The sequence below is a fragment of the Gadus morhua genome, chromosome 22 (assembly GCF_902167405.1).
Source record: "Gadus morhua chromosome 22, gadMor3.0, whole genome shotgun sequence".
Taxonomy (NCBI): domain Eukaryota; kingdom Metazoa; phylum Chordata; class Actinopteri; order Gadiformes; family Gadidae; genus Gadus; species Gadus morhua.
In genome coordinates this window covers 6,769,306-6,794,803 of record NC_044069.1, presented here as the reverse complement: position 1 = coordinate 6,794,803, position 25,498 = coordinate 6,769,306, and the positions used below count along the sequence as shown (strand labels likewise).

At 46.8% G+C, this 25,498-nt stretch overlaps 1 protein-coding gene across 16 annotated transcripts in view; it reads left to right on the top strand.

The window, feature by feature from the left end:
* pleca (plectin a) overlaps nucleotides 1-25,498 on the top strand; it is a 101,909-nt gene that overhangs the window by 61,131 nt on the left and 15,280 nt on the right. For 12 of the 16 annotated variants that reach the window (XM_030346857.1, XM_030346856.1, XM_030346868.1 and 9 more), the window contains 24 exons: nucleotides 595-672; nucleotides 919-1,011; nucleotides 4,710-4,876; nucleotides 8,634-8,749; nucleotides 9,250-9,356; nucleotides 9,618-9,737; nucleotides 10,063-10,158; nucleotides 10,618-10,745; nucleotides 11,609-11,702; nucleotides 12,155-12,309; nucleotides 12,542-12,926; nucleotides 13,573-13,650; nucleotides 15,415-15,576; nucleotides 15,872-15,976; nucleotides 16,552-16,647; nucleotides 16,774-16,899; nucleotides 17,837-17,989; nucleotides 19,466-19,620; nucleotides 21,698-21,824; nucleotides 22,099-22,282; nucleotides 22,541-22,561; nucleotides 23,516-23,673; nucleotides 24,128-24,306; nucleotides 25,298-25,436. In XM_030346857.1, the coding sequence (XP_030202717.1) occupies nucleotides 595-672; nucleotides 919-1,011; nucleotides 4,710-4,876; nucleotides 8,634-8,749; nucleotides 9,250-9,356; nucleotides 9,618-9,737; nucleotides 10,063-10,158; nucleotides 10,618-10,745; nucleotides 11,609-11,702; nucleotides 12,155-12,309; nucleotides 12,542-12,926; nucleotides 13,573-13,650; nucleotides 15,415-15,576; nucleotides 15,872-15,976; nucleotides 16,552-16,647; nucleotides 16,774-16,899; nucleotides 17,837-17,989; nucleotides 19,466-19,620; nucleotides 21,698-21,824; nucleotides 22,099-22,282; nucleotides 22,541-22,561; nucleotides 23,516-23,673; nucleotides 24,128-24,306; nucleotides 25,298-25,436 (3,222 nt within the window). Of the gene's footprint in view, nucleotides 1-594; nucleotides 673-918; nucleotides 1,012-4,709; nucleotides 4,877-6,539; nucleotides 7,678-8,633; nucleotides 8,750-9,249; nucleotides 9,357-9,617; nucleotides 9,738-10,062; nucleotides 10,159-10,617; nucleotides 10,746-11,608; nucleotides 11,703-12,154; nucleotides 12,310-12,541; nucleotides 12,927-13,572; nucleotides 13,651-15,414; nucleotides 15,577-15,871; nucleotides 15,977-16,551; nucleotides 16,648-16,773; nucleotides 16,900-17,836; nucleotides 17,990-19,465; nucleotides 19,621-21,697; nucleotides 21,825-22,098; nucleotides 22,283-22,540; nucleotides 22,562-23,515; nucleotides 23,674-24,127; nucleotides 24,307-25,297; nucleotides 25,437-25,498 lie in introns of those variants that run through there. The other 4 variants (XM_030346872.1, XM_030346858.1, XM_030346867.1 and 1 more) reach the window with 2 other exon arrangements.

The window sequence follows — 25,498 nt, the reverse complement described above, 5'->3', positions numbered from 1 at the left end:
TCAAACGTGGGGTTAAATAGTCAAGTTGTTCTTAAATCATGACCTAATCCTCCCATGAGTTCTGCAATTTCGCCCCCCCGAGGGCATAACGCATAGCTCACTTTAATCAACCGCTACAGAAAAACTCAGAGTAGCTGAGTCGGTTGACAGTTGACGGAGGAAAAGTCCCAGAATCCTTTTGTTTTATTTTTTCGTTTTGTTTCTTCGACTCATTGTCATGCTTCCCCTCCCCTCCAGACCTGGTCGACTGGACCTCAGAGTCCCGACTGCCCGAATGAACTTCTGCTCCGATCTCACACACTAAAACACCAAATCGCAGAACCACGATAGAACTCAAAGTCACCTCCGTCTCGTGTCTGTTTGGTTTTGTTTGACATATATATATATCCCTGAGACATAACTGTGGAGATGTTCACGTTATTATGTGTTATGAGTCCAGAACTGTTATAGTGCGTGAACACACAAGAGCCTCTCCCGCTCTCTGCGATCCCGCCCCTCAGCCACGAGGCCCGGCTCACTCTGCTGACGGTTCTCATGCGTGTGAACGACGCTGTCGCCCATGGCAACTAACGGCCGCCATCTTGTCTTCCCCAGCCCCGGGAGAAGGGCCGCATGCGCTTCCACAAGCTGCAGAACGTACAGATCGCCCTGGACTTCCTCAAACACAGACAGGTGAGAAACTCAGCCCTATGCCTTATGTAACATGGAGCTCCCTTTACTAAAGCTTTCCACTTTGTTACGTATTTGTAGTACAATTCTAAAGATAGGGTTTAGTGAATGCTCATATTGATATCTTCGCAAATCATAGAGGATATAGGCTTATTTTGAAGTCGTATTGATTTACACAGCATAAAGTATAAAACAAATATATTAAATTAAAACTTTAATTGATCGATTACTCAATTTCAAATCCCAAAGGTCAAGCTGGTCAACATCAGGAACGATGACATCGCCGATGGAAACCCCAAGCTGACCCTGGGTCTGATATGGACCATCATCCTTCACTTCCAGGTAAACTACAAAGCACAACTATAGAACTGAAAAAGCCTTCAGGCAGCCTTTTTCCCAAATTATTGCTCAACTTTATCTTGCTAAACAAAGGCCTTGATTGAATTGAATGAATTATCTTTAAGACTGCAATTACATTTTCAAACATATTTGGCGTAATCACAAAAACATTACATACTCCTTGCTATCTTAGCTTGGAAAGTCTTCTAATCAGCCTCCATTAAGGCTGTTGACACAGTGGTCAGCGTGACAGACCACCATGATCCATTTGAAACTTCCTCAACATTTGGCAACGCTTAACGTCTTTGTACACATACTATGCTACGTCGGGAAGACTAAACTAAAGTTCAAAGCCACTGGAGATTAAACTGAGAAACAAACTCACTGTACTATTTCAGAGTAAATATTCCTACTATTAAAAAATGGTTGCACAATTGAGCAACGGGTGTGGAATATGATTAGTCAGTTTGTCAGTTAGCTTAGCTACTTTGTTTGTTTATTAGTTTGGTATCCCGATTTTCCAGTGGGAGCTTACTTATGACATTGCGGTTATCAAGAAGAATTTCGGGTGGCAGGGAGGCTGTGTGAAGTGGAGCCGGGGTGGCTTTCCACGCTGACTCACGCTTTCCCAGGAGAACGTCCAGAGTAGACGCTAACTCCGTTAAAACCACCGGCGGCCATTTTAGAGGCTTGAGAACGAGCTGCTGGACGTTGCCCACAGACTGGCACACGGTAGAGATTCAGAACAATGGCTGATATCCCCCGGGCCTCCGGTCGTGTTTTATAGCATTATCTCATTAGAGAGTTCTGGTGGGGGCTGACCCACTGCTGGGAGCCAAAGCAGGGAGGGTCTGGCCTCCAACAGTGGACCGGAACCGTTGGGGCGGAGGCCCGGTTTCCACCAATGGCCTCGACTGAGTTAGTCATACAGACCACAGCACTGGGTTTCCTATGCACGTGTGTGTATGTGTGGGAGAGTGTGTATGCGCATTTGGGCTTTCCCCCCCCCTCTCTCCATCCTTCCCCGTATAGAAAGCCTGGATGTGAAATGATGAGTTGACCGGTGACTCACTAGCGTGTTGCCAAAACAAAACTCCCACCACCCCGACCCCCCCCCCCCCCCCCCCCCCCCATCGCCTACGCTCTTTATAAAGACAGACGTTTCCCTTCAGACCGTGGAACAGCTCATTGAAATATGTGCTGTTTATATATGTACACACTCTCAGCTACACACACTGACTGAAGTCATTATCTTTTTTTTTGTATCCTGTGATTGGCTAAATTCAAACTGTGTATTCTGGGAAAAGGATCGTAAAAGTAGGGAAAAACGAAATCCCATGTAATATAAACCATTTGTGTCCACATAATTCAGACATCAAACACTGGAGCATACACCGTAGTTGTGGTAGTAAATCGGGCTTATAAGGTGGATTTTCTGCTAAATTCCTAATGTACCACCCCCCCCTCCACACTCACACACAACCATTAAGCATTCACTCTCCCAGTCAGAACAGAAATGAGCCTTACCTCAAGCGACCTCCATATAGCTCAGACCCTCCCCCTTTTTCTAGTCCTCCAATCGTTAACCTTTTCAACGTCCCTATTTAATCTGAAACATTTAGCCCCAGTGCAGTATTTGCGGTGGAATTTAACAGCCTTACAACTGTTACTGGCGGTTGGTGGGTTTGAGGTTATGGAATGTGAGTCATCTGGCCGGAATCAACACAAACCCTGTCTTAGACGCAACCGAGCTAAAATCTCTGCCTACATTATAATCCACTTTGCTTCAAACTCTCAGACAAAATCTATACACTCAAATTACCAGAGCGACTGGATGGTCGGAAAACTTGACTGTGACTCTGCCGTCTTTAATTTGGGACAGGAATGTCAAATCCTTTTCCTTGAGGTCCATTTTCCGGTACCTCATTTTCTACAGTAGAGCTGCGTTACCATGATGATGATTATGATTCAGGCAGTGTGATCATTGATCCAAACAAGGAATGGTAGCCCCTAGCAACCATCTAGCAAAAGATTTGTCTATGTCTCGCTATAAAAAAAAGCCTCCTCATTTTCAAGATTTCTAAAATTTGTAGACTAGAAAAAAATATATATTTTTCAAAAACATAGTTCAATTTAAACTGGAAATGCATTGTTATATCTTAGGCCTCCTCATTTATATTTCAAGGTTACATAAAAATATAAATATTTTGATAATTACCATATCATGACAGTTTGATTACTATGATGGCGCCCCCAGTGGTGTAACAGCAGTAGTAGCAGCAGTAGCAGTAGTAGTAGTATTAGTAGTAGCTGCGGTATTGCATTTATTATATGTGTAATATTGTACTAGTAATGATTATTGCAGTGCTAATGACTTTATAGTGCTAATGAATTATATTATTGTAGTACTAATGACTTACATAACTTAATGACTTATATTACTGTGGTGCTAAGAACTTATATTACTGTAGTCCTAATGACTTATATTACTGTAGTCCTAATGACTTATATTACTGTAGTCCTAATGACTTATATAACTGTAGTCCTAATGACTTATATTACTGTAGTACTAATAACTTAGTTGTAGTACTAATGACTTATATTACTGTAGTACTAATAACTTAGTTGTAGTACTAATGACTTATATTACTGTAGTACTAATAACTTATATTAATGTAGTACTAATGACTTATATTACTGTAGTCCTAATGACTTATATAACTGTAGTCCTAATGACTTATATTACTGTAGTACTAATAACTTAGTTGTAGTACTAATGACTTATATTACTGTAGTACTAATAACTTATATTAATGTAGTACTAATGACTTATATTACTGTAGTCCTAATGACTTATATTACTGTAGTACTAATAACTTATATTAATGTAGTACTAATGACTTATATTACTGTAGTCCTAATGACTTATATTACTGTAGTACTAATAACTTAGTTGTAGTACTAATGACTTATATTACTGTAGTACAAATAACTTATATTAATGTAGTACTAATGACTTATATTACTGTATTCCTAATGACTTATATTACTGTAGTACTAATAACTTATATTAATGTAGTACTAATGACTTATATAACTGTAGTCCTAATGACTTATATTACTGTAGTACTAATAACTTAGTTGTAGTACTAATGACTTATATTACTGTAGTACTAATAACTTGTATTAATGTAGTAGGCTACTAATGACTTATATTACTGTAGTCCTAATGACTTATATTACTGTAGTACTAATAACTTATATTAATGTAGTACTAATGACTTATATTACTGTAGTCCTAATGACTTATATTACTGTAGTCCTAATGACTTATATTACTGTAGTACTAATAACTTAGTTGTAGTACTAATGACTTATATTACTGTAGTCCTAATGACTTATATTACTGTAGTACTAATAACTTATATTAATGTAGTACTAATGACTTATATTACTGTAGTACTAATAACTTGGTTGTAGTACTAATGACTTGTATAACTGTAGTACTAATGACTTACATTACTGTACTCCTAATGACTTATATTACTGTAGTCCTAATGACTTGTATACCTGTAGTACTAATGACTTATGATATTATTGTAGTATTAATGAGGGTTTCTGGTGGTGCAGTAGCAGAATCAGTAGCTGTGGTACTACTATATTGCGGTAGCACTCACCTTGGTTCCCGGTGGTGTGTTCAGATCTCGGACATCCAGGTGAACGGCCAGTCGGACAACATGACGGCCAAGGAGAAGCTGCTGCTGTGGTCCCAGAGGATGGTGGAGGGCTACCAGGGCCTGCGCTGCGACAACTTCACCACCTGCTGGAGGGACGGCAAGCTCTTCAACGCCGTCATCCACAAGCACAGGTGAGGCGCAACACACACCGTCGTACTCCCACACACACACACACACACACACACACCGTCGTACTCACACACACACACCGTCGTACTCACACACACACACACACTGTCGTACTCGCACACACCGTCTTACTCACACAGAGGTGAGCTTAATAAACACACACAAACAAAAGTGAGAATCAAATAAACTAAGCCCTGTCAAACACACACACACACACACACACACACACACACACACACACACACACACACACACACACACACACACACACACACAGGTGTCCTATGATGAACACCACCATGCGCAAACACAGGTGAGCTATAACACAAACACCACCGACCATACACACAAACAGAGGTGAGCTAGACAATACCATCACACACACACACAAACACACAGCCACACTCACAAGGTGAGGTAGTTGGAATTAAATTTCAGCGGTATTCTTCACATACACATTTCAGTTAAAATCAACAAAATCACACAAAAACACATACGTGAGTAAAACATGATTTATGATTTAACTTTTATGGTATCGCATGCAAGGGCTTCTCTAGCTCTGATGAGCGGCTATTGATTTAATACCGAGAGCAGCGTTTTAGCCTGTTTAGTGTGTAAGAATCACGCACTGACACAGGTAATCCTCAATCTAACTAAAATACCTAAGGAGACCGATACACGATGGCGTGCAGACTATCAGTCTAGAAGAGTCCACCTTTCAGCTGACATCTCTGATACCTAGGGCGACAGTGTTTTCTTTAAGTTATCGCTCGGTTACGTGATCTGAGCTTGCCTGAACACGGGCCCCCCAGGACCCGAGGACATTCGCTTCGGAGGCCCCTCAGAGACCACTGATGGCGGGCCCATTAAAGAACTCTGTGAGGTTGGAATGTAAACTACATGACCGTGGCTGGGTTCCACGGAGGCCCCTTACCTATAGGCCCGGAGGGCCCGGAGGTTGAAGGTGAACGGGCCCCACCGGAGGGAAGAAGGGAGGGGCGGCATGGGGCTCAGGAGGTAGAGCGGGTTGGCTGGTAACCGGAAGGTTGCTAGTTCAATCCCCGGCTCCCTCCTAGCTGAATGTGGAGGTGTCCCTGAGCAAGACACCTCACCCTGACTGCTCTCGACGAGCTGGCTGTCGCCTTGCATTGTTGACACCGCTGTCGGTGTGTGAATGTGTGTGTGAAATGTTAGGCAATATTGTAAAGCGCCTTGAGTGGCCACTGGTTAAAGAAGCGCTCTATAAATGCAGTCCATCGGAGATGACTGAGGAGAGAGAGTGTTCTGGACGAGGAGAGTCCTGGTGAGAGTGAGAGTGATGGAGAGCAGGAGAGATAAGACCAGTTCCAGTAGCACAGAACTTGTTGCATCTCGAAGAAGATCAGAACAAAAGCGTGAGACTTCATGTACAGTAGATGGCTCAAGGGTGGAATACAGACCCCACCCTGGAGCCATTACAGACTACCGTTCTGGTAAATCCCCCTAACCCTTCCCCTTAACTCCTCTAATGCCGTGTTACGCTTAAGAAACATCAGGGGGGGCTTAGAAGTCAAAGGTTACCGAACAGCTGGTTCGAGCATTCTAGCACTAAAGACCCCGCCCTAGAGGGTTCCCTTTATGAGTCACACACTGTTGTTCCTCTTCCTCTTCATTCGGTCCGCATTGAAACCCAAGACAAAACAAAGCGTATCCTGAAGGATCGCTCTCATTGGACCCGCGGTGCCGTCCCCTCAGTGTGTGGGAGAACAAGAGAGAGAGAGAGAGAGAGAAAGGAGCGTGTGTGTTTGGGCGTGGAACACATTATTTTTTTTCAAGATGTGTTGGCCTCAAGGTCTGCATAGAAGCTTGGCAGGTCACAGCAGAACTGAGACCTCTCGCTGAGATTTATTTTCCTTCCCTCTCTTTCGCTCTCGCTCTCTCTCTCTGGTGCGCGTCGGTGGGTGGAAGAGCGAGAGGCATGTCATGAAATAAGAGCTGGAGCAGTTTAAGCGCTCGCAGACCAGTGTGTGGATGACTGAGGCAGGGAGAGGAGAGGAGAGGAGAAGGGCTGCAGAAGGGGATTGTGAGACACGTTCAGGAGACGGAAGGACTTAACCAATGGAGCTAACTTAAACCCTAAGTGGGGGTTGGATGGAGTGCGTTTAGCGTCTGGGTGTGCGTTTGGTTTTTTTTCCTCCTCGTTATTGAGGAACTCTTGGATCTTTGCTCTGCTTCGGGAACTCCACCATGCCACGTTTTCCAAGACGAATTTCCTGCGCTTAAGGAAGAGGAGACAAAGCCAGCGACGGTTTCAGATTTGGCGGTCGGACCTCCGCTCCTCTCTGCCGAAAGCCCTCGGGAGTCGGAGTGACCCTTTTCCCCGTCGGCCAATCATGAAGAAGCTGAAGAGGAAGTTCCACTCGCAGCGGCGGCTGAACAGCGCCTCCAGCAGCGTGGCGGGGGGGTCCGTCAGCGACCTGAGCGACCGGGTGGTGATGCAATGTGATGAGATCCCCTTCTCCGTCACCAACACCACCTCCACCTCCACCTCCACGGCCATGGACGCCCTGGACTCCGGCCGCGGCTCCAACTACAACTCCTTCTACCACAGCAGCCTCCACCGGTCCTCCGGTGGAGGTGGTGGTGGTGGTGGTGGTGGTGGAGGTGGTGGTGCTGGGGTCCGGGCTAGCCGGAGCTCCAGCCAGAGCACGGTGCACGAGTCGGGGCTGGAGGCTGAGCGGCTGTCGTACAGGCAGGCCGGCTGTGTGGATCAGGAGGCCCTCCAGGGCCACAAAGCGTTCTATGTGGGGAGGCTTGTTGAAATGTAGGGACCCTCAATTCTTCCTGTTTGTTTTCTTGTCTGTGGTTGTTGTTGTTGTTGTTCTTTTTGGCTTCTTTGGGGAATCCTTGTGGGCATGCCTGTTTTTGGGCTGGGTTTCAGGGTTAGGGTTAACCCTTACCTGACCCTCTTGTAGACAATCCTCTCTTTTGTGTATGTGTAAGGAAAATGCACCTTTTGAAGTTTGTTATTGTTGTCGATGATAGCATTAGCATGAGACGCCTTACTATGGAACTCCATTGGTCTGGCTAGCACCTATCAGCAATGAGTTACCGGTCGTTTGATTGAGATGCCCCGGTGCCTGTATCTGCAGGTTATTGCAATTACAACCGTGGCAGCCGTGTGCATACCACAGGTTATTTTAATATTCAGCACTCAGGAGAGGAGAGACCGCTGCATGCTAACGTTAGCACTGCGCTGCTAAAACCAGGCATCTGGAAGCATGACCCCGCCCACTTCTGGCACCGGGGGTCGAAAGGAATAACTTCCACTTCATAACTTGACATAATCGGTGGGAGGCGGCAGTCTGGGTCTGGGAGGGTGGAGCCAAAGTTCTGTGTTTAACCTCGAGATTGTTAAACTCAAGGTGAAGAATGCTTTCACTGCATTCTGTGGCGATGGATCTTCACTGTCCAGTTTGGACTCTCGCAAACATAACAACAAGCACATGGTGTTTACGCTAAATGGATTAAAGAAAGTATATCAAATGATGTTCTACGTTTTAATTAGATTTGTTTGTTTTGATCCCAGATGGGAAACTCTGGAAATTAATAATGTAATTTAATCTAATAAACGATCAAATTCAGAAGCAACTCATTACACTTCCAAAAACATCATACATGCTTTCAGAAACTCCAAAACTTCGCTGTACAGACCCCTGCCTGTTCCTCAGCTCTGTCCCTCCACTAACCACGGGTCTCTGTGTGCTGCTGTGTCTGCAGGCCGACGCTGATTGACATGAACAAGGTGTACCGCCAGTCCAACCAGGAGAACCTCGAACAGGCCTTCACCGTGGCCGAGCGAGACCTGGGGGTCACCAGGCTGCTGGACCCAGAGGGTGAGCCACATCGTCATTATCATCATCATCTTCATCATTATCCGTCCACCCAATATAATCCTAATGATTTAAGTCTTTAAGGGGGGATTTTATCTGAGGTGGCTTACATTTAATTTAACTTGTGGATAGATATCATTAAGGAGCAGTAAGGGGTAATCTCGTTCAAGGATGCTACACGTAGGATCAAGGATGCTAAAGGTACACTGCAGACATTGGGATGGGAACCCAGTATCTTCTGGCTAGGAAATGCCCTAGCTGTTACATTATCCGCTATCGTCCGATATAGGGGCAGGATAGAGGAGTGGCTAGGCCTTTGACTCTCAACAGAGGGTTCTTGAGTTGATTCCCTGCATCCTACATGCATTAATAAACAACATGTCTCACCCTACCTGCTCCTTGCTATTATGTTTGTGGATTCACTTGAAGTCACTTTGGTTTAGAAGTGCCAAAAAAAGTCTCAGAACCATTGTGTAACTGTCGTGGGCGTTGTCGGTTACCAGATGTGGACGTGCCACACCCCGATGAGAAGTCCATCCTCACGTATGTCTCGTCCATCTACGACGTCATGCCCAGAGTTCCCAACGTCCAGGAGGGCATCAAGGCCAACGTGAGTACTGGTCCAGTCCGTGGAAGGAACAACGACATGGAACTATCCTGTCGTTTGTTATAGATGCCGGGTATTTTCCAAAAGATAAAATCATGCTTCTTACGGAAACAAGCACTTTGCCAAGTCCATCCGTGCATATTTGATTATGTTAGCCTAACCTTTTTTAGCGTACCTCTAGCCTAGCCTAGCCTAGCCTAGCCTAGCCTAGCCTAGCCTGTTCATCCATACACCTCCCCCCTCACGTGGTCCGCTGTGTTGCAGGAGCTGGAGCTGCGCTGGCAGGAGTACTACGAGCTGGTGACCGTGCTGCTTCAGTGGATCAGACACCACATCCTGGTGTTCGAGGAGCGCAAGTTCCCCGCCAGCTACGAGGAGATCGAGGTAGGGAGTCAGAGGGACACTTCCACAAATCTGTTGGGTGTAGATGTTTAATATCTGCTCCTAGGGCAGGGTAGTCAAGTAGTTGTAGATGTTGATTTCAGTGCCTGCTACTAGGGCAGGGTAGTCGAGTCATTCAAGGGGTTTGAAAGGTTGTCTACCTAAAGGCATTTTAGACCCAGAAGTCTAGTCCACCACCTGCTCCTTGGGGACATGATAGGTTTAAAGTCACTGTAAGACGCTCTGGAAGTAACACTGTAAGCTTCTGCTCGATAGTGGGATGGCGGTGGGGAAAGTATTGACGGTACACATCTGTGTTGACCTCCAGGTTCTTTGGAGGCAGTTCCTGAAGTTCAAGGAGACTGAGCTGCCCGCCAAGGAGGCGGACAAGAACCGCTCCAAACACGTCTTCAACTCCTTTGAGGTCAGACTCTCCCTCCCACACTTTGATTGTTTTTTTCCCTCCCTCTTCTGTTTTTAGCAGCCCATCCCCAAAGGTTTTTAGGGTGACATTCCTAAAATAGTAAAAGTGTTTATGCATCTTCTTGAAAGCACGCACACTTCTCGATATGTTGCCTTCAGTAACCCATCATCGTAACCCACTCATCATCATAAAGGGCTGCAGACTTGACGCCTGCAGCCTAAACTATAGTCATCCTTTCGCAATATTCCTCTATCCTCTATCTGTCATAATGACATGTATCTAAATTCACTGTACTTTAAGGCCATGACATAAAACAAAAAAATTTGTTTCATGCTTATCGACGCGATGGCTCCTAACCCACGTCACCCCACCCCACACGGGTTATGTTAACAAATCTCGTATACAGTATGACGATCGACAACACCCTCCAACATGGCCGTGTTTGTCCCCCGTTTTCAGGGCGCGGTCAAGTCCGGCCACGTGAAGATCCCCCCGGGGTACCACCCCTTCGACGTGGAGAAGGAGTGGGGCCGCCTGCACGTGGCCATCCTGGAACGCGAGCGACTGCTGCGCACCGAGTTTGAGAGGTAGGGGTTCGGTTTGGGGGAGGGCCAATGTTATCGCGAAAAACGTTTTCGGTTGCCATGGCGATCCCTGCAAGGTCTTAAATAGACGCGCTTGTGCAACGGGCAGAAGAAACTCGAGGGAACCGCAATAAAATAAAAAAAAAGGGGAATCATGAAAAAAGCCGGCAGGCTTTGTGTGTGTGACCATGGCGATGATGACTCATATCCCATCGTACGTCTCACTTACCCAACAAAAAAAAACATTTATACTGGGCTGGCTTTGTGAGAGTGGAGAGAGTAGGAAACTAAATTAACGGTTTCCCTCCAACCCCGTGATCCAATGTCTGAGACCTCGCCCCCCCACAAGACTCGCCCTGCGTCAAAGAAGCACTGAAAATAAATATCAATTTGTTCATGGTCATATGAGGATTGACTCGAGGTGGGTCTTCATGCTGGCGAGGGAAGGGCACTCTGGAGAGGAGCAGGCATTCGAGATCTCTGGAGGTCTGGGGTTGGTGTTCAGCACCGTCGGCTAGTCCCTATCAACCGCCAGCCAGTTGACTCAGAGACTAGAGCCCACCGAGTCGTCGCCATGGCGTTCATGAACACAGGTTACGCGTTGACCCTTCGCTTCCACCAGAGGGCGTGAGTGCTCCAGTTGTAGCGTTTGTTCAAATAGAGAATGTGTGTTTGTTGTAGAATGCAATTGGGAATCTGTGCTGGTTGAATATATATTTTTGTTCATCTGGATCTCCTAAATCAATGCAATCACCACAACGTTCTGTCTTCGTTCCTCCATTTCTTTCTTTTTTGCAAGTCGTTTTTTGTAGTTCTTCTTCCTTGTGAGATGCTGACCTTTGACCCTTTGCTCTCTCGCCCTGCAGGCTGGAGCGCCTCCAGAGGGTTGTCAGCAAGGTCCAGATGGAGTCTGGGGTGTGTGAGGAGCAGCTCAACCAGGTCGAAAGCCTGCTGCAAACGGTGGGTCTAACAACTTTCACAACCACTAGTTATAGAAAATACCCTCTTAAACTAAGTGTTTAGTCTTACGGGTGTAATTGTAGCACAACGGATCATACGTTTTAAAGCTGAGACATTGACTCTAATTGCCTTTGATTCAATTCTAGTATAACAGTTGAGGAGACTTCTTTTGTTGGAGTTTGGCGCCCCCTATCGAAACAATGATGCATTACCTTTGGTTGGTTCGCTGGTTCAAGACGAACAGATTTTTTTCTAGCTGTTAGTTGTCCTATTTTGTAACAAGTCTGTGAGGAGAGAAAAAGGTGTGAGAATTGTGATTGAAGATAATTAAACTTTTATTAAATTTTTCAAAGCTTTTAAAGGGATAAAACAAATCATGAAAAAATGGGTAGGAAACCAAGACTTAACCCTAGTAGCTGATGTTAAACGGCACATTCCCCTGTGTGTGTCAGGACATGAGGATGCTGAATGCAGGGAAGCCTGCTCAGCACACCGCTGAGATGGAGGCCGACCTGGAGAAAGCAGAGGGAATGATCCGGTTCCTCTTCAATGATGTTCAGTTGCTGAAGGATGGGCGCCATCTACAGGCTGAACAGATGTACCGCAGGTCTGTACAACACTATTAGCTTCCGTGTATTTGCTCGTACCCTATGAAGATGGTGAACGTATACAACACTTAACACAAGCCAAAGATTGTCAAACCAAATCTTAACTCAGTTGATCAAAGTTTGACGCTATTAACAACGGTTGGACCCGATCAACCACATTTGACTCCATTGACACAAAACCTCCACCCCTGTATTCCCCCCCCTTCCTCACCCTTCCTCACCCCCCTCCAGGGTCTACCGACTCCACGAGCGCCTGGTGAACCTCCGCAGCGAGTACAACCTGCGGCTCAAGTCGGGCGTGACCCTCACCCAGATCCCCATGACCCAGACCCAGATCCCCATGACCCAGACCCAGACCCAGACCCAGACCCGCCTCACCCACTCCGCCCAGGTGCTCCAGCAGGCCCCGGTGAGCGTGCGGCCCGAGCTGGACGAGGTGACCCTGCGCTACGTCCAGGACCTGCTGGGCTGGGTGGAGGAGAACCAGGTCCGGGTGGACCAGGGCGAGTGGGGCTCGGACCTGCCCACCGTGGAGTCCCAGCTGGGCAGCCACCGGGGCCTCAACCACTCGGTGGAGGAGTTCCGCTCCAAGATCGAGAGAGCCAAGGCGGACGAGGTGAAGATCAAAATAACTAAAGTCTAACTTTAACTTTCAAAGTGATTTCGATCACTGCAACCTAGAGCCTAGAGTTAACCAAATGGATATCTTTCAGAGCCTACATTTAACCAAATAATTGTAAACAAGCCTCTAAACTTGACTTAAAAACGTGATTAAATGGAGAAGGGTACTGCATAGGCTTCAAGCCAAAAGTTACTGGTTTCAATGTCCGCAACGTAACTGACATCCTGGCATCCTTGATCAAAGAGGCCCTAAACCCAGCCTGCTGTTTGATGACGTGTCTCTGGACTCACTGTCATTCATTTTGAACCCAGAGCATCTGCTTAACGACTAAACAGTAAAATAGAGGTCTTTGAGCAGACATTAATGGACTGTAAGATGGGTGCGACCATAAGTGAGAACATGAGTAAGTCTATAAAACCGCTTGACAGGTTGCAGTAGAGCAGCTTCGGATATGAGAAAGACGTGCCAAAAAGAACGCAATGTTCTGATATTGTTCATTATTTCATGCATTCCCACATGCATACCTCCCCGCCGATCTGTCACTCTCGGGTGTCGCACAGAGCTTGTTGGTTGAACTGGTTGATGGATGTGTTGTTGTCATGTCCTCTGACGTGGTGGTGGTGGCTGTGTACCCATACAGGCCCAGGTGTCCCGTGTCAGCAAGGGGGCCTATCGCGACTACCTGGCCAAGCTGGAACTGCAGTACGGCAAGCTTCTGGTAGGTTCCACGCGACTCTATGGGACCCCTGACCCCTGACCCTTGACCCCTGACCCTTGACCCCTGTGTTGAGAACCGAGCAAACCTTTACTGAAGTCAAGGACGGATTAACATGACCATGGGCCCTGGACACAAACCAGCCATTGACCCCTACCAACACGCAAATACACGCACTAGGCCTTAAAAAAAAGGTAGAACGGCAGAACATGCAGTCTGTCAGCTTAATATCATGACTTTAAAAGCACCTAATGACTTCCTTCAACAAATTTCGTTAGTTTAAAATATAAAGAATTGTAAAATGTAAATTCCATGAGGCTGTTCGGTAAGAATCTGACGGATCATCAGTAACAAGTAAAGCATGCGTAACTTTTAAAAAGGGAGACGTAAAGGAGATTTCTTTTATTTTTTACGCATGTAGCCTATAACATCTTTCACAGGTTTTTTACATTAAATTTATTTTTAACATCGCCCAACGTAAAATTAGGACATCTTATTTTTACCAAAGGCCTACAATTGTAAGAGTAAAAACGCACCAAAGTGCATAGCAAAAAAAATAATATATATATATCAAGGGCCCCCCCATTGGCCAGGGCCCTGGCCAATGGTGGATTACCCATGCGGTAATCCGTCATTGACTGAAGTACATGTACAGCTACATACATTTTTGGTTCGTAGTACAGAACAATTTGGACGGTTGGTTTGCTGTTGACCTGTTAACGCCTCCTTAAATTCAGGGGGGATTACGTAGGAAGGTTCTGGCTCAAAGTACTTATGACAAGATACCGGGTTACAACAGTGTTTTGGCTTTCAACATACAAATGTTTGGCAACCAGAACACTTTTCTGCAGGTTCCAACGTATCCAAATATCTCGGCCAACATCTTTATAAGTATTCAGGTGATTCAACACCAGTACAACCGTATGGGTGTCAACCAAATAACCTTTAAAACAAAATACCCATAATCCCCCTCTGATTCACACCTGCTTTCGCCTTTTAGATCTATTAATTATCCCCGCTGTGTGGTCTTGTAATACGAAGTTGATCCTAACCTTCAATCAAAGTATACATTTGCATTTACATTTAGCAGATGCTTTTATCCAAAGCGACTTACAATTGTCAGAAGACAGAGAAAAAATATATCCCTGTCGGTACAGAAAGGATGTTCATAGAACCAAGTGCCAAGCACTAACAAAATTGTTATTTTGTACAATTGTACAAAACGTTACAATTGTAAAGTACACCTTCTTCTTCACGTCCAAGGAACCCATGTACATAACGACCTTGTTGCACAGCCTGATAATAAATCCCTTACTCAGAGGACAGTGTTTCCCCCAGTAAATGTCTTGGTCAAGGTGGTCAAGGAGGGGGGGCGGGGGGGCGTTTCAATTAAATTCAAAAAGCTTTATGGCACGACCATTGTTGTGAACAGTATTACCGATGCATTATTGATCTTTATTTTTTACACCTGATGGAAGAATGTTTTCTTTCCCTACGAGAGTTTTCTACTTTGTTAATGCATAATAATTAAAAATAAAAAAAAAATAAAGAATTATATATATATTTTTTTTATATACATTGGTAGTCAAGGCCAGGCCCTATTGTTGTAAAGGCGGCCGCCTTGACAACACTGTGCTGGGGAAACACTGGAGGATGTGATCTCTGTGGGTGTGGACGTGACGTGTGACCACGTGACCTGCGACCTTTGACCTGTTACCTGTGACCGTGTGACCTGTGACAATGTGACTGTGTGGTTCCCCCAACCAGAACTCGTCCAAGTCCCGCCTGCGGAACCTGGACCAGCTGCACGCCTTCGTGCTGGCCGCCACCAAGGAGCTGATGTGGCTCAACGAGAAGGAGGAGGAGGAGGTGACCTACGACTGGAGCGAACGCAACACCAACATGACCGCCAAGAAGGACAACTATTCGGTACGTTGGGTCCCCTATATCATCTAATATGGAATTCATAGAGACTGTAAATTATTTTTATACGATATTTGAATTATGGATGTGTAAACCGATGGCATCGATCTATTGATAAATCCTCAGAAATAACATAATTTGGAGTAATATACGTATTACAATTTTTTTCCTTTCCAATTTTGCAGCTCAAATTTGATACCATTGTGATTGTCTGTTGGCATAATGGAAATTTAGATACCGCTTATTCAATATGCGTTATGGAGCATGGATTCCTGAACCGTGTGGTTGTGTGTTGCCGCAGGGTTTGATGCGAGAGCTGGAGTCCAGGGAGAAGAAAATGAACCTGGTCCAGGCTTCTGGGGACAAGCTGCTGAGAGACGGGCACCCGGCCAAGAAGACTGTGGAGGTAGGCCCTGCCAGAGGAGAGAGGAGGGGACTGTGGTTGGGCTTAAGGAGAAAAGAGTTGAATAGACCACAGCATTTAACAAGAGCATTTAAAGTTCATAGAATTATATATATATATATTTTTTATAATTATGCTAGACTTTACTAGGTTGATTTGGATGAATTCCCTGGTTAATTTAAAGCAAAAGTCAACTGGTTTTACATGTGGCTCAACCATCTCTTTCTGCTCCTCCTCCTCCTCCTCTTTTTCCTCCACTCTCCTCCTCTCCCTCCTTCACACCATCCTCCTCACTCTTCCACCTCTTCCTCCTCTGTTCCCTATTTTTCCACCACTCTCCTCCTCTCTATCCTTCCCACCTTCCTCCTCCCTCTTCCACCTCCTCCTCCTCCTTCTCCTCTCTCTCCCCCACTCCCCCTCCTCCCTCTTCCTCTCCTCCTCCCCCCTCTCTCTTTCTCTCCTCCTTCCCCCTCTCCTCCACCTTATCACTTCCTCCTCTCCTCCCCCTCTCCCCCTCTCCGTCCTTCCCACCTCCCTCCTCCTCCTCCTCCTCCTCCTCCCCCTCCTCTCTCCCCTAGGCCTTCACGGCGGCCCTGCAGACTCAGTGGAGCTGGATCCTGCAGCTGTGCTGCTGCCTGGAGACACACCTGAAGGAGAACGGCGCCTACTTCCAGGTCTGTCCTTTACCTTCCAAACTCCCTCCCTGCTCTGCCTTCTTCACCGTACGAATCAACATGTCAACCCCTTCATTCGTTCACTCACTTTGACTCGCCCACTCCCCCTCTCTCTCTCTCTCCCAGTTCTTCGCTGACGTCAAGGAGGCGGAGGAGAGGATGAAGAAGATCCAGGAGACGATGAAGAGGAAGTACACGTGCGACCGCACCATCACCGTCACACGCCTGGAGGACCTGCTGCAGGACGCAGTGGTAGGGCCTGTTCACACACTACTGTACACTCTATTGTACTGTAAACTCTACTGTACGCTCTACTGTAAGGATTCTACTGTACACTAAACTCTACTGTACACTCTACTGTAAGGGCTCTACTATACACTCTATTGTAGGGACTCTACTGTACACTCTATTGTACTGTAAACTCTGCTTTACACTCTACTGTAAGGACTCTACTGTAGAGACCATACTGTAGACTCTACTGTAAACTCTACTGTACACTCTACTGTAGAGACTCTACTGTACACTCTCCTGTACACTCTATTGTACTGTAAACTCTACTGTAGAGACTATACTGTACACTCTACTGTACACTTTATTGTACTGTAAACTCTTGTACACTCTATTGTACTGTAAACTCTACTGTAGAGACTATACTGTACTGTAGAAACATCTATTGTAAACCATACTGTACACTCTACTATACACCCAACTGTATAGACTCTGCTGTAGAGACTCCGTACACTCTAATGTGCATTCTGTGACACTGACCTGCCATCATTCTCTTACATCCCACTGGTAAGATGTCGGTTACATAGTTAGTGTGTAAACATGTCAATCACCTGTGTTCGTCACCTTGTTCATCTTCATCTTACGTCACATCGATAAATCATTCATCTGTCATCGACCTTACCCTTTCATCATTAACTTTAAGCCATTTGGCTGTCAGGTCTTGTTTAAACCAGTGCCCTCATTGTAATATCTCCCACAAGGCTAAAGTGACCCTTCTCATTGCAAAATTCAGTTTAAAATTACCCTTAGACATGCAACCACTTAGCTGCTGAGGTCAGAACCCAATCGCGCATCTTGCCAACATTGATCTGAAGGCGTAACAAAGTGCCGCCGCCCGCCCAGCGTGGGGTTTGTCAGCCTCTAACCACCGCCCTGGTGCGTCCTGTCTTGTCCCCGGCAGGACGAGCGGGAGCAGCTGAAGGAGTTCGGGACCCACCTGGAGGGCCTGAACCGCCGCGCCAAGAATGTGGTTCAGCTGCTGCCCCGCAACCCGGCCACGCCCCTGAAGGGCAAGCTGCCGATCCAGGCCGTGTGCGACTTCAAGCAGCTGGAGGTGAGGCCAACGCGCACAGACTGACTGACGGACACACGGACAGGCTGGTGTCGCCCCGAGCAGACGGAGAGGCAGGACACTGAGAGTTTGAGCCGTGTCGTGTTATGTTATGTACCCCTACCGATGTAGGAAGGAGAGATCGGCCGACAAGCCGACATTGACGTTTACATTGAGAGCATTTGGCAGACGCTTATAGCCAAAGCGGCTTACAATAAGTACATCAGTCAAAAAATAAAGATTTGTCAGAAGAGAAACAACAATATATCACTGCTCGTACAGTAAGGATGTTTATAGAACCAAGTGCGGAGCACCAACAATCACTAGGCTAACCCATTCCACGTATAAAACAAAGATAGCTAGGATAAGATAAGAAGTACTATTTTTTTTCAGGACTTGCAAGATACAGCAAGCCTACCCAGTGGACTGAACTCATTGCTGGTCTCAGAGCTGTCATGTGTCGTACCATGTGTGTGGGTGGGGGGGGGGGGGCAGTCCCGCGTTATAATATCACCAGAGGGTTAGATCGTGACGTGGCTTGTAGCGGCTGATCAACATCCCAACTGGCGGTAAAATACGGGCACTCAGAAGACGGGGCTGAAACCAAAGTCGCTATAGGGACAATTTGGAGGGGTGTTTGTAGTCGGGTTGGGTTGAGCTCGACTCCCAACTGAAAGGTACTCGTTTCAAACCCAGATAACACGCAGTCCCACCGCGAGCTGGAGGCGCAGGTTCTTACCTGTTGGGGATGTAGAAGTGAGCATGACTCTATGGATATGCTGTCGCCCTCCTCCCACTTTGAGTTCAAGAACGGTCAGCCAGGGTTTTATTTCATTGAAGCCTCATGTTTCGAGAGGGCTGGGATCAAATTCGAAAGCTGGAATCTTGAGTTGATAATCGGCTTATTGTTCTTTGGAATCCTCTCTTTAACTTCCTGTCACAAATCACGACTGTTGTGGCAGCCCTGACGCGCCCAAGCAACCTTACTATCTTTGGAAGTCCGCCATATCTGGGGGAGACCGGAATGTTCCTCCACTAAAGCTCTCACTTTGCCTTAATGTCACAAGCTCAAGAACATTATAGACCGCATGCTAGCTGCCCTAGATTTCTATAGTTTATATAGTATAGTAACGGATCTGTACACTGTGCTAAGATCAATACCATGCATGTGTTACCTGCTAGAATAGTGACCGGCCAGGCAAGGCTTTTTATAGTATTCCGTGACTAAATCTGGCCAACCACTATTTCCTTGTCTTTCTTGTTTGTGATTAACAGAGTTGGCACAATAACTGGGAGGATGGCAGGCATGTTTTTCCACAGAAACCCAACCCCTGACTACAATAACAATGTCTGAACCTGCGATAATTGCCTTAAACATTCCTCCTCAGTTTTCAGTGTGTAACTTCTCCACCGGAGCACAAAACCTGTTCTTACGTCGCTGACCTCTGTTGTTGTTGTTGCTGTCCCTTGCCCTCCCAGATCACGGTCCACCGGGGCGATGAGTGCGCCCTGCTGGACAACTCCCAGCCCCACAAGTGGAGGGTTCTCAACGAGAAGGGAAGCGAGGCGGTGGTCCCCTCCATCTGCTTCCTGGTCCCACCCACCAATAAGGAGGCTGTGCACAGTGTTGCCGGGTAAGGCTGGGGGAAACTCCAACTGCCATGAAAACACCAACATTCCGTACCGTCGCCAGATTCTGATACCGTGTAATTAGACATATTGTGAATTAAAATGATCTTATTTTCCAAGTGTCTTTCTTAGGACAGTCTACTTTAGACTGCACTGTTCATACTACTGTAGACTATGTTGTGCACTCTACTATACTCTCTCTTAATATACACTTTATTAACACTCTAATGTACACTATATTTATACTCTAATGTGCACTCTATTGACACTCTAATGCACACTCTAATGCACACTATTGACACTCTAATGTGCACTCTATTGACACTTCAATATACACTTTATTAACACGCTAATGCACACTCTATTGACACTCTAATGTGCACTCTATTGACACTCTAATGCACACTCTAATGCACACTATTGACACTCTAATGTGCACTCTATTGACACTAATGCACACTCTAATGCACACTATTGACACTCTAATGTGCACTCTATTAACACTCTAATGCACACTCTATTGACACTCTAATGTGCACTCTATTAACACTCTAATGCACACTCTATTGACACTCTAATGTACACTATATTTATACTCTCTATTGACACTTCAATATACACTTTATTAACACTCTAATGCACACTCTATTGAAACTCTAATGTGCACTCTATGAACACTTTAATGTGCAATCTATTTAAACTCTGTTCACCCACTCCAGTACAGACACATGCAGTGCCCGGTGTGTCCTAGCAGATGTCTAGTTAGATCATGATAAAGCCTTAAGGACTCTTAAGGACAAAAGCCCCAAAAACAGGCACAACAGCTGAGCCGAAAGCCCCAAAAATGAAGACAAGACGCAGGAAATACAATGTCGAGGTTGAATTACCACATTTAAACACTCAAGACAGATCATGTAGCTAATCATTTGAGCAAGGTTTTAATTGCAGTCGACGCCCCTGGCACCAGGCCCATTAGCTACTGGCTGAATCGTTATCATCCTTGAAAACATTGTCAGTGGTCACAAACACATTGTGTAACTGTGTGTTTGGGCGTACTGTGGCTATGGGCGTCTACAGTGTTGACTGAGGGAAAGAAAGGGAAAGCGTGTGATCTCGTGTATGCTTTGGATTTAATGATTTACTTTGATTCTCTGCACGTATTATAATAATAATAATAATAATAAATGTTATTTGATGGCGCCTTTCACAGCACTCAAGGTCACCTTAGAGGGCAGTGTTTAAAAAACAAAATCAACAATCATAAAAAACACAAGAACAAGATGCATTGAAACAATTTACACAAGTGGGATGGAATGGGTGGGAGACAATGATTTAGATTTAATATGTCAGTTTAAAAAGATGTGTTTTTTAGACGGGACTTAAAAGTGGAGAGAGTGTCAGAGTTGCGGATGTCAGGTGGGAGGGTGTTCCAGAGGTGGGGGGCAGATCGGCTGAATGCCCTGGACCCCATGGTGACCAGGCGGGCGGGTGGTACAGTGAGCTGAATGGAAAAGGAGGACCGGAGAGTGCGGTTGGGTGTGTTGGTGTGCAGGAGTTCACAGATGTATGGAGGGGCGAGGTTGTTGAGGGCCTTGAAGGTGAGGAGCAGAATCTTGAAATGGATGCGGGTTTTGACCGGGAGCCAGTGAAGCTGCTGAAGGACAGGAGTGATGTGATTAATGGAGGGGGTTCTGGGGATGATGCGAGCGGCATAGTTCTGGACCAGTTGAAGCTTACGGATAGACTTGAGGGGGATAGGAGTGAGTTACAGTAATCGATGCGGGAAGTGACCAGGGTGTGAACAAGGATGGCTGTGCTATGGGGTGTGAGGGATTGTGAGGTAGCATTGCTTGAGTCTGTGTATGAACTTATACGTTTGCTGTAAACAGCCTGCGACCGAATAATTAATAAAGACCCATTAAGTACAGAACACAATTTAACTTGACCTAAAGTGGGGGTTGGACTTTCAGCCGAAAGGGTTCGCAGGTTTGATTCCCAGTGTTCACTATCTACCTGTATGGGTGCTCCTCAGTGCCATAAATCTTACCCTGCCCTTACCCTGAACACCCCTGTCTCTCTCAGCCTGGACGGCAACCTGCAGAAGATGCTGACCATGTGGCAGACCATGCATGTGGACATGAAGAGCCTGTTGTCATGGCAATACCTGACGAGAGACATCAACATCATCAACACCTGGAACATCACCATGGTAATAAAAACGACAACAGAACCATTTGATAGAGACTCACTCAATGAATGCGCTAAAGAAATAATTAATTACATATTCTGGCCGCTTACAATGAATGCCTTGATCAAAAATATAATTATACTTATGCATGGAAAATGTTTGTAGATGCGCCTCTTCCTAAACTCTTCTCTCTTCATCTCTCCTATCCTTCATCTCCTCTCTCCATCCCCTCCCTCACTCCCCCCCCCCCCCTCCCTCTCCCCTCCCTCCCCCCCCCCCCCCTCCCTCGGTCCAGTTCAAGACCTTGAAGGTGGAGGAGTACCGTCTGGCCCTGAGGAACCTGGAGCTCCACTACCAGGCCTTCCTATTGGACAGCCAGGACTCCCAGATGTTCGGGGCGGAGGACCGCATGCAGGTGGAGGGCGGCTACAACAAGGCCAACCAGCGCTACAACTCCCTGGTCACCTCCGTGGAGCAAGGTGTGTTCCGCTTAACCCCGCCCCTCCCGCAGCCACCCCCTCCACCAAACCCTCGCAAAACAAGCACTCCCCAACCCAAGGCTTCGTTTGTTATCTGCCACATTATTATTATTTATTTGTTTGTTATTTAGATGCCGGCTGTTCACGGCTGATTTGCGTTTACTTAATTTGACCTGTTTGCGTCGGTCATCCTCATAAGGCCAACCAGCTGGTTTGTTTTTTTGCTGCCACTGTTTGACTGTTTGATTCACGTTGCAGGCTATGTGCCAGCAGTGGGAGGTAAGGTATCACTTTGGCTTGTTTCATGGTTTGATTTGGCTGAGCTGCCGTGTGCATTGTTTGAACTTGCATTTTCGTTTTGTTCGTGACTTTGTCATGATAATCAATAATCGTCCTCGTCCTAATAGTAATCCCCGCCTCCGTCCTAATCCTCTGTTGTTGATTCTGCCGTTCTGTCGTTGCATTCCTGTTATCAGAAGCATGGTTTTATGTTCCAAAATCAATGTCAATGATTATGCCAATCAGTGTCAAAACGGTGTTGGATTGATACTTGATGTGCAGCGAGTTCTGCATGAATCAGTGTGTTTCCTACCAACGCCGTGTGTGTGTTATTGTTGAAGTTTGAACGCTTACTGTTTGATTAAACCTCCACTCACAAATCAAGACACCCTGATCACACCTGGGCCTTCAGAAAACATTTATAATCACTTCTGACTCTGATTAATGTCCAATTACACACAATTCCCCTAGAAGGGTTTCATTGTCAACCAGGGAATCAAACTTATATTTTTCTTAAAATTAATAAAAATAAAAATAATTACATCTCATCTCATCTTCGTCCACTTATCCGGGGTCGGGTCGCGGGGGGAGCAGCTCAAGCATATTAAACAATAATGATAGAACGTTAAGCATTTCTTTGGCTTTCGGTTGTCCTACTGGATTGCTTGGATCTTTATATTTAGATCAATATCAACATTTAATGAATTTACAGTTATCTGTAAATATCCCTTCTGCAATGAAACTCTTCATCGCTGACCCTTCCCTGTCCCATCACTACAACAATCACAACAACATCAACAACAACAACAAAATCAACCACTACAAACACAGTCAGTAATTCCTAACCACACCTCCACGCACACCATCACTCTTATCCACACCCACTCCACCGTCGGTCGACAGACACACACTCACACCCCGTGTCTCCTCCCCCCCCCCCCCCCCCCTGAGCAGGTGAGCAGGAGGAGTCCTTCTGCAAGGTGTACCTGACCCGCATCAAAGACCTCCGGCTTCGGCTGGAGGGCTGTGAGAACCGCACCATCACCCGCCTCCGCCAGCCCGTGGACAAGGAGCCCCTGAAGGCCTGCGCCCTAAAGACGGCCGAGCAGATGGTGAGAACCACGTCCCCCCCCCCGGGTGATGTCATCACCGGGGGACGGGGCCCAAGCATTAAATAATGCTTTTGTAGGAGACACTTATATTGTAATGTAATGTACACACAAGCATGAAACAAATTGATGCCATTGTCAAGGATGACAGTTTAAAAAAGTGAGTGAAGTGCTTTTAAAAAGGCAGGTATGAAGGAATGCGTGTCTTAAACTCAAGCAAGTAAGTTACTTAAACTCAAGCGAGTTAAGCTACAAAATGTGATAAAGGGGTTCAATGTATTATGCCTTTAGAAGTCTGTGTGTGTGTGTGTCCCTCTGTCTGTCTGTCTGTCCGTCGGTGGCTGTGTATGTGTCTGTGTCTGTGTTTGTGGGTGTGGGTGTGTGTGGGGTGTGCTAGCTCTTACTTACTACTATAAATACAACTTAAAGAACTCTTGGGCTCATGTGTCGTCCCCAGAAAGTCCAGTCGGAGCTGGAGGGTCTGAGGAAGGAGCTGAGCGGCGTGACGGAGAAGACGGAGGAGGTGCTGGCGTCCCCCCAGGAGGGCAGCACCGCCCCCCTGCTGCGCTCCGAGCTCGACTTCACCCTCAACAAGATGGAGCACGTCTACAGCCTGTCCTCCGTCTACCTGGACAAGTAAGGGCCTGATCACCTCCTCTGTCACCTCCTCCCTCACCTCCTCTGTCACCTCCTCCCTCACCTCCTCCCTCACCTCCTCCCTCATCTCCTCCCTCACCTCCTCCCTCACCTCTTCTGTCACCTCCTCTGTCACCTCCTCTGTCACCTCCTCTGTCACCTCCTCCCTCACCTCCTCTGTCATCTCCTCCCTCACCTCCTCTGTCACCTCCTCTGTCACCTCCTCTCTCACCTCCTCTCTCACCTCCTGTCACCTCCTTCGTCATCTCCTCTCTCACCTCCTCTCTCACCTCCTCTGTCACCTCCTCTGTCACCTCCTCTCTCACCTCCTCTCTCACCTCCTCCCTCACCTCCTCCGTCACCTCCTCTGTCACCTCCTCTCTCACCTCCTCCGTCACCTCCTCCGTCACCTCCTCTGTCACCTCCTCTGTCACCTCCTCCCTCACCTCCTGTCACCTCCTCTCTCACCTCCTCTGTCACCTCCTCTGTCACCTCCTCCCTCACCTCCTCCGTCATCTCCTCCCTCACCTCCTCTGTCACCTCCTCTCTCACCTCCTCTCTCACCTCCTCTCTCACCTCCTCCCTCACCTCCTCCCTCACCTCCTCCCTCACCTCCTCTCTCACCTCCTCTGTCACCTCCTCCCTCAACTCCTCTGTCACCTCCTCCCTCACCTCCTCTCTCACCTCCTCTGTCACCTCCTCTCTCACCTCCTCCCTCACCTCCTCTGTCACCTCCTCCCTCACCTCCTCCGTCACCTCCTCTGTCACCTCCTCCCTCACCTCCTCTGTCACCTCCTCCGTCACCTCCTCCGTCACCTCCTCCATGCTGACAGCTGCATCGCGCCAGCTCTCTTAGAATAGATTAGATAAAATCACTGACTCACACCCTCGATGCCTTACACCCAGATACAACTCAAACTATTCCCCAGGAATGACAACGATAAATCAGGGTGAACGGTTGTTGACAAGCGTGTGCATGTGCCCCCCTCAGGCTAAAGACCATCGACGTGGTGATACGAAACACCAAGGACGCCGAAGGCACACTGAAGACCTACGAGACGCGGCTGCGTGACGTCAACAAGGTTCCCACCGACAAGAAGGAGGTGGAGAACTACCGCAGCCAGCTCAAGGTACGAGGAGGAGGAACCCAGCGGCAGCACAATGGGTTCTTAGTTTATCTCATTCATCTGGT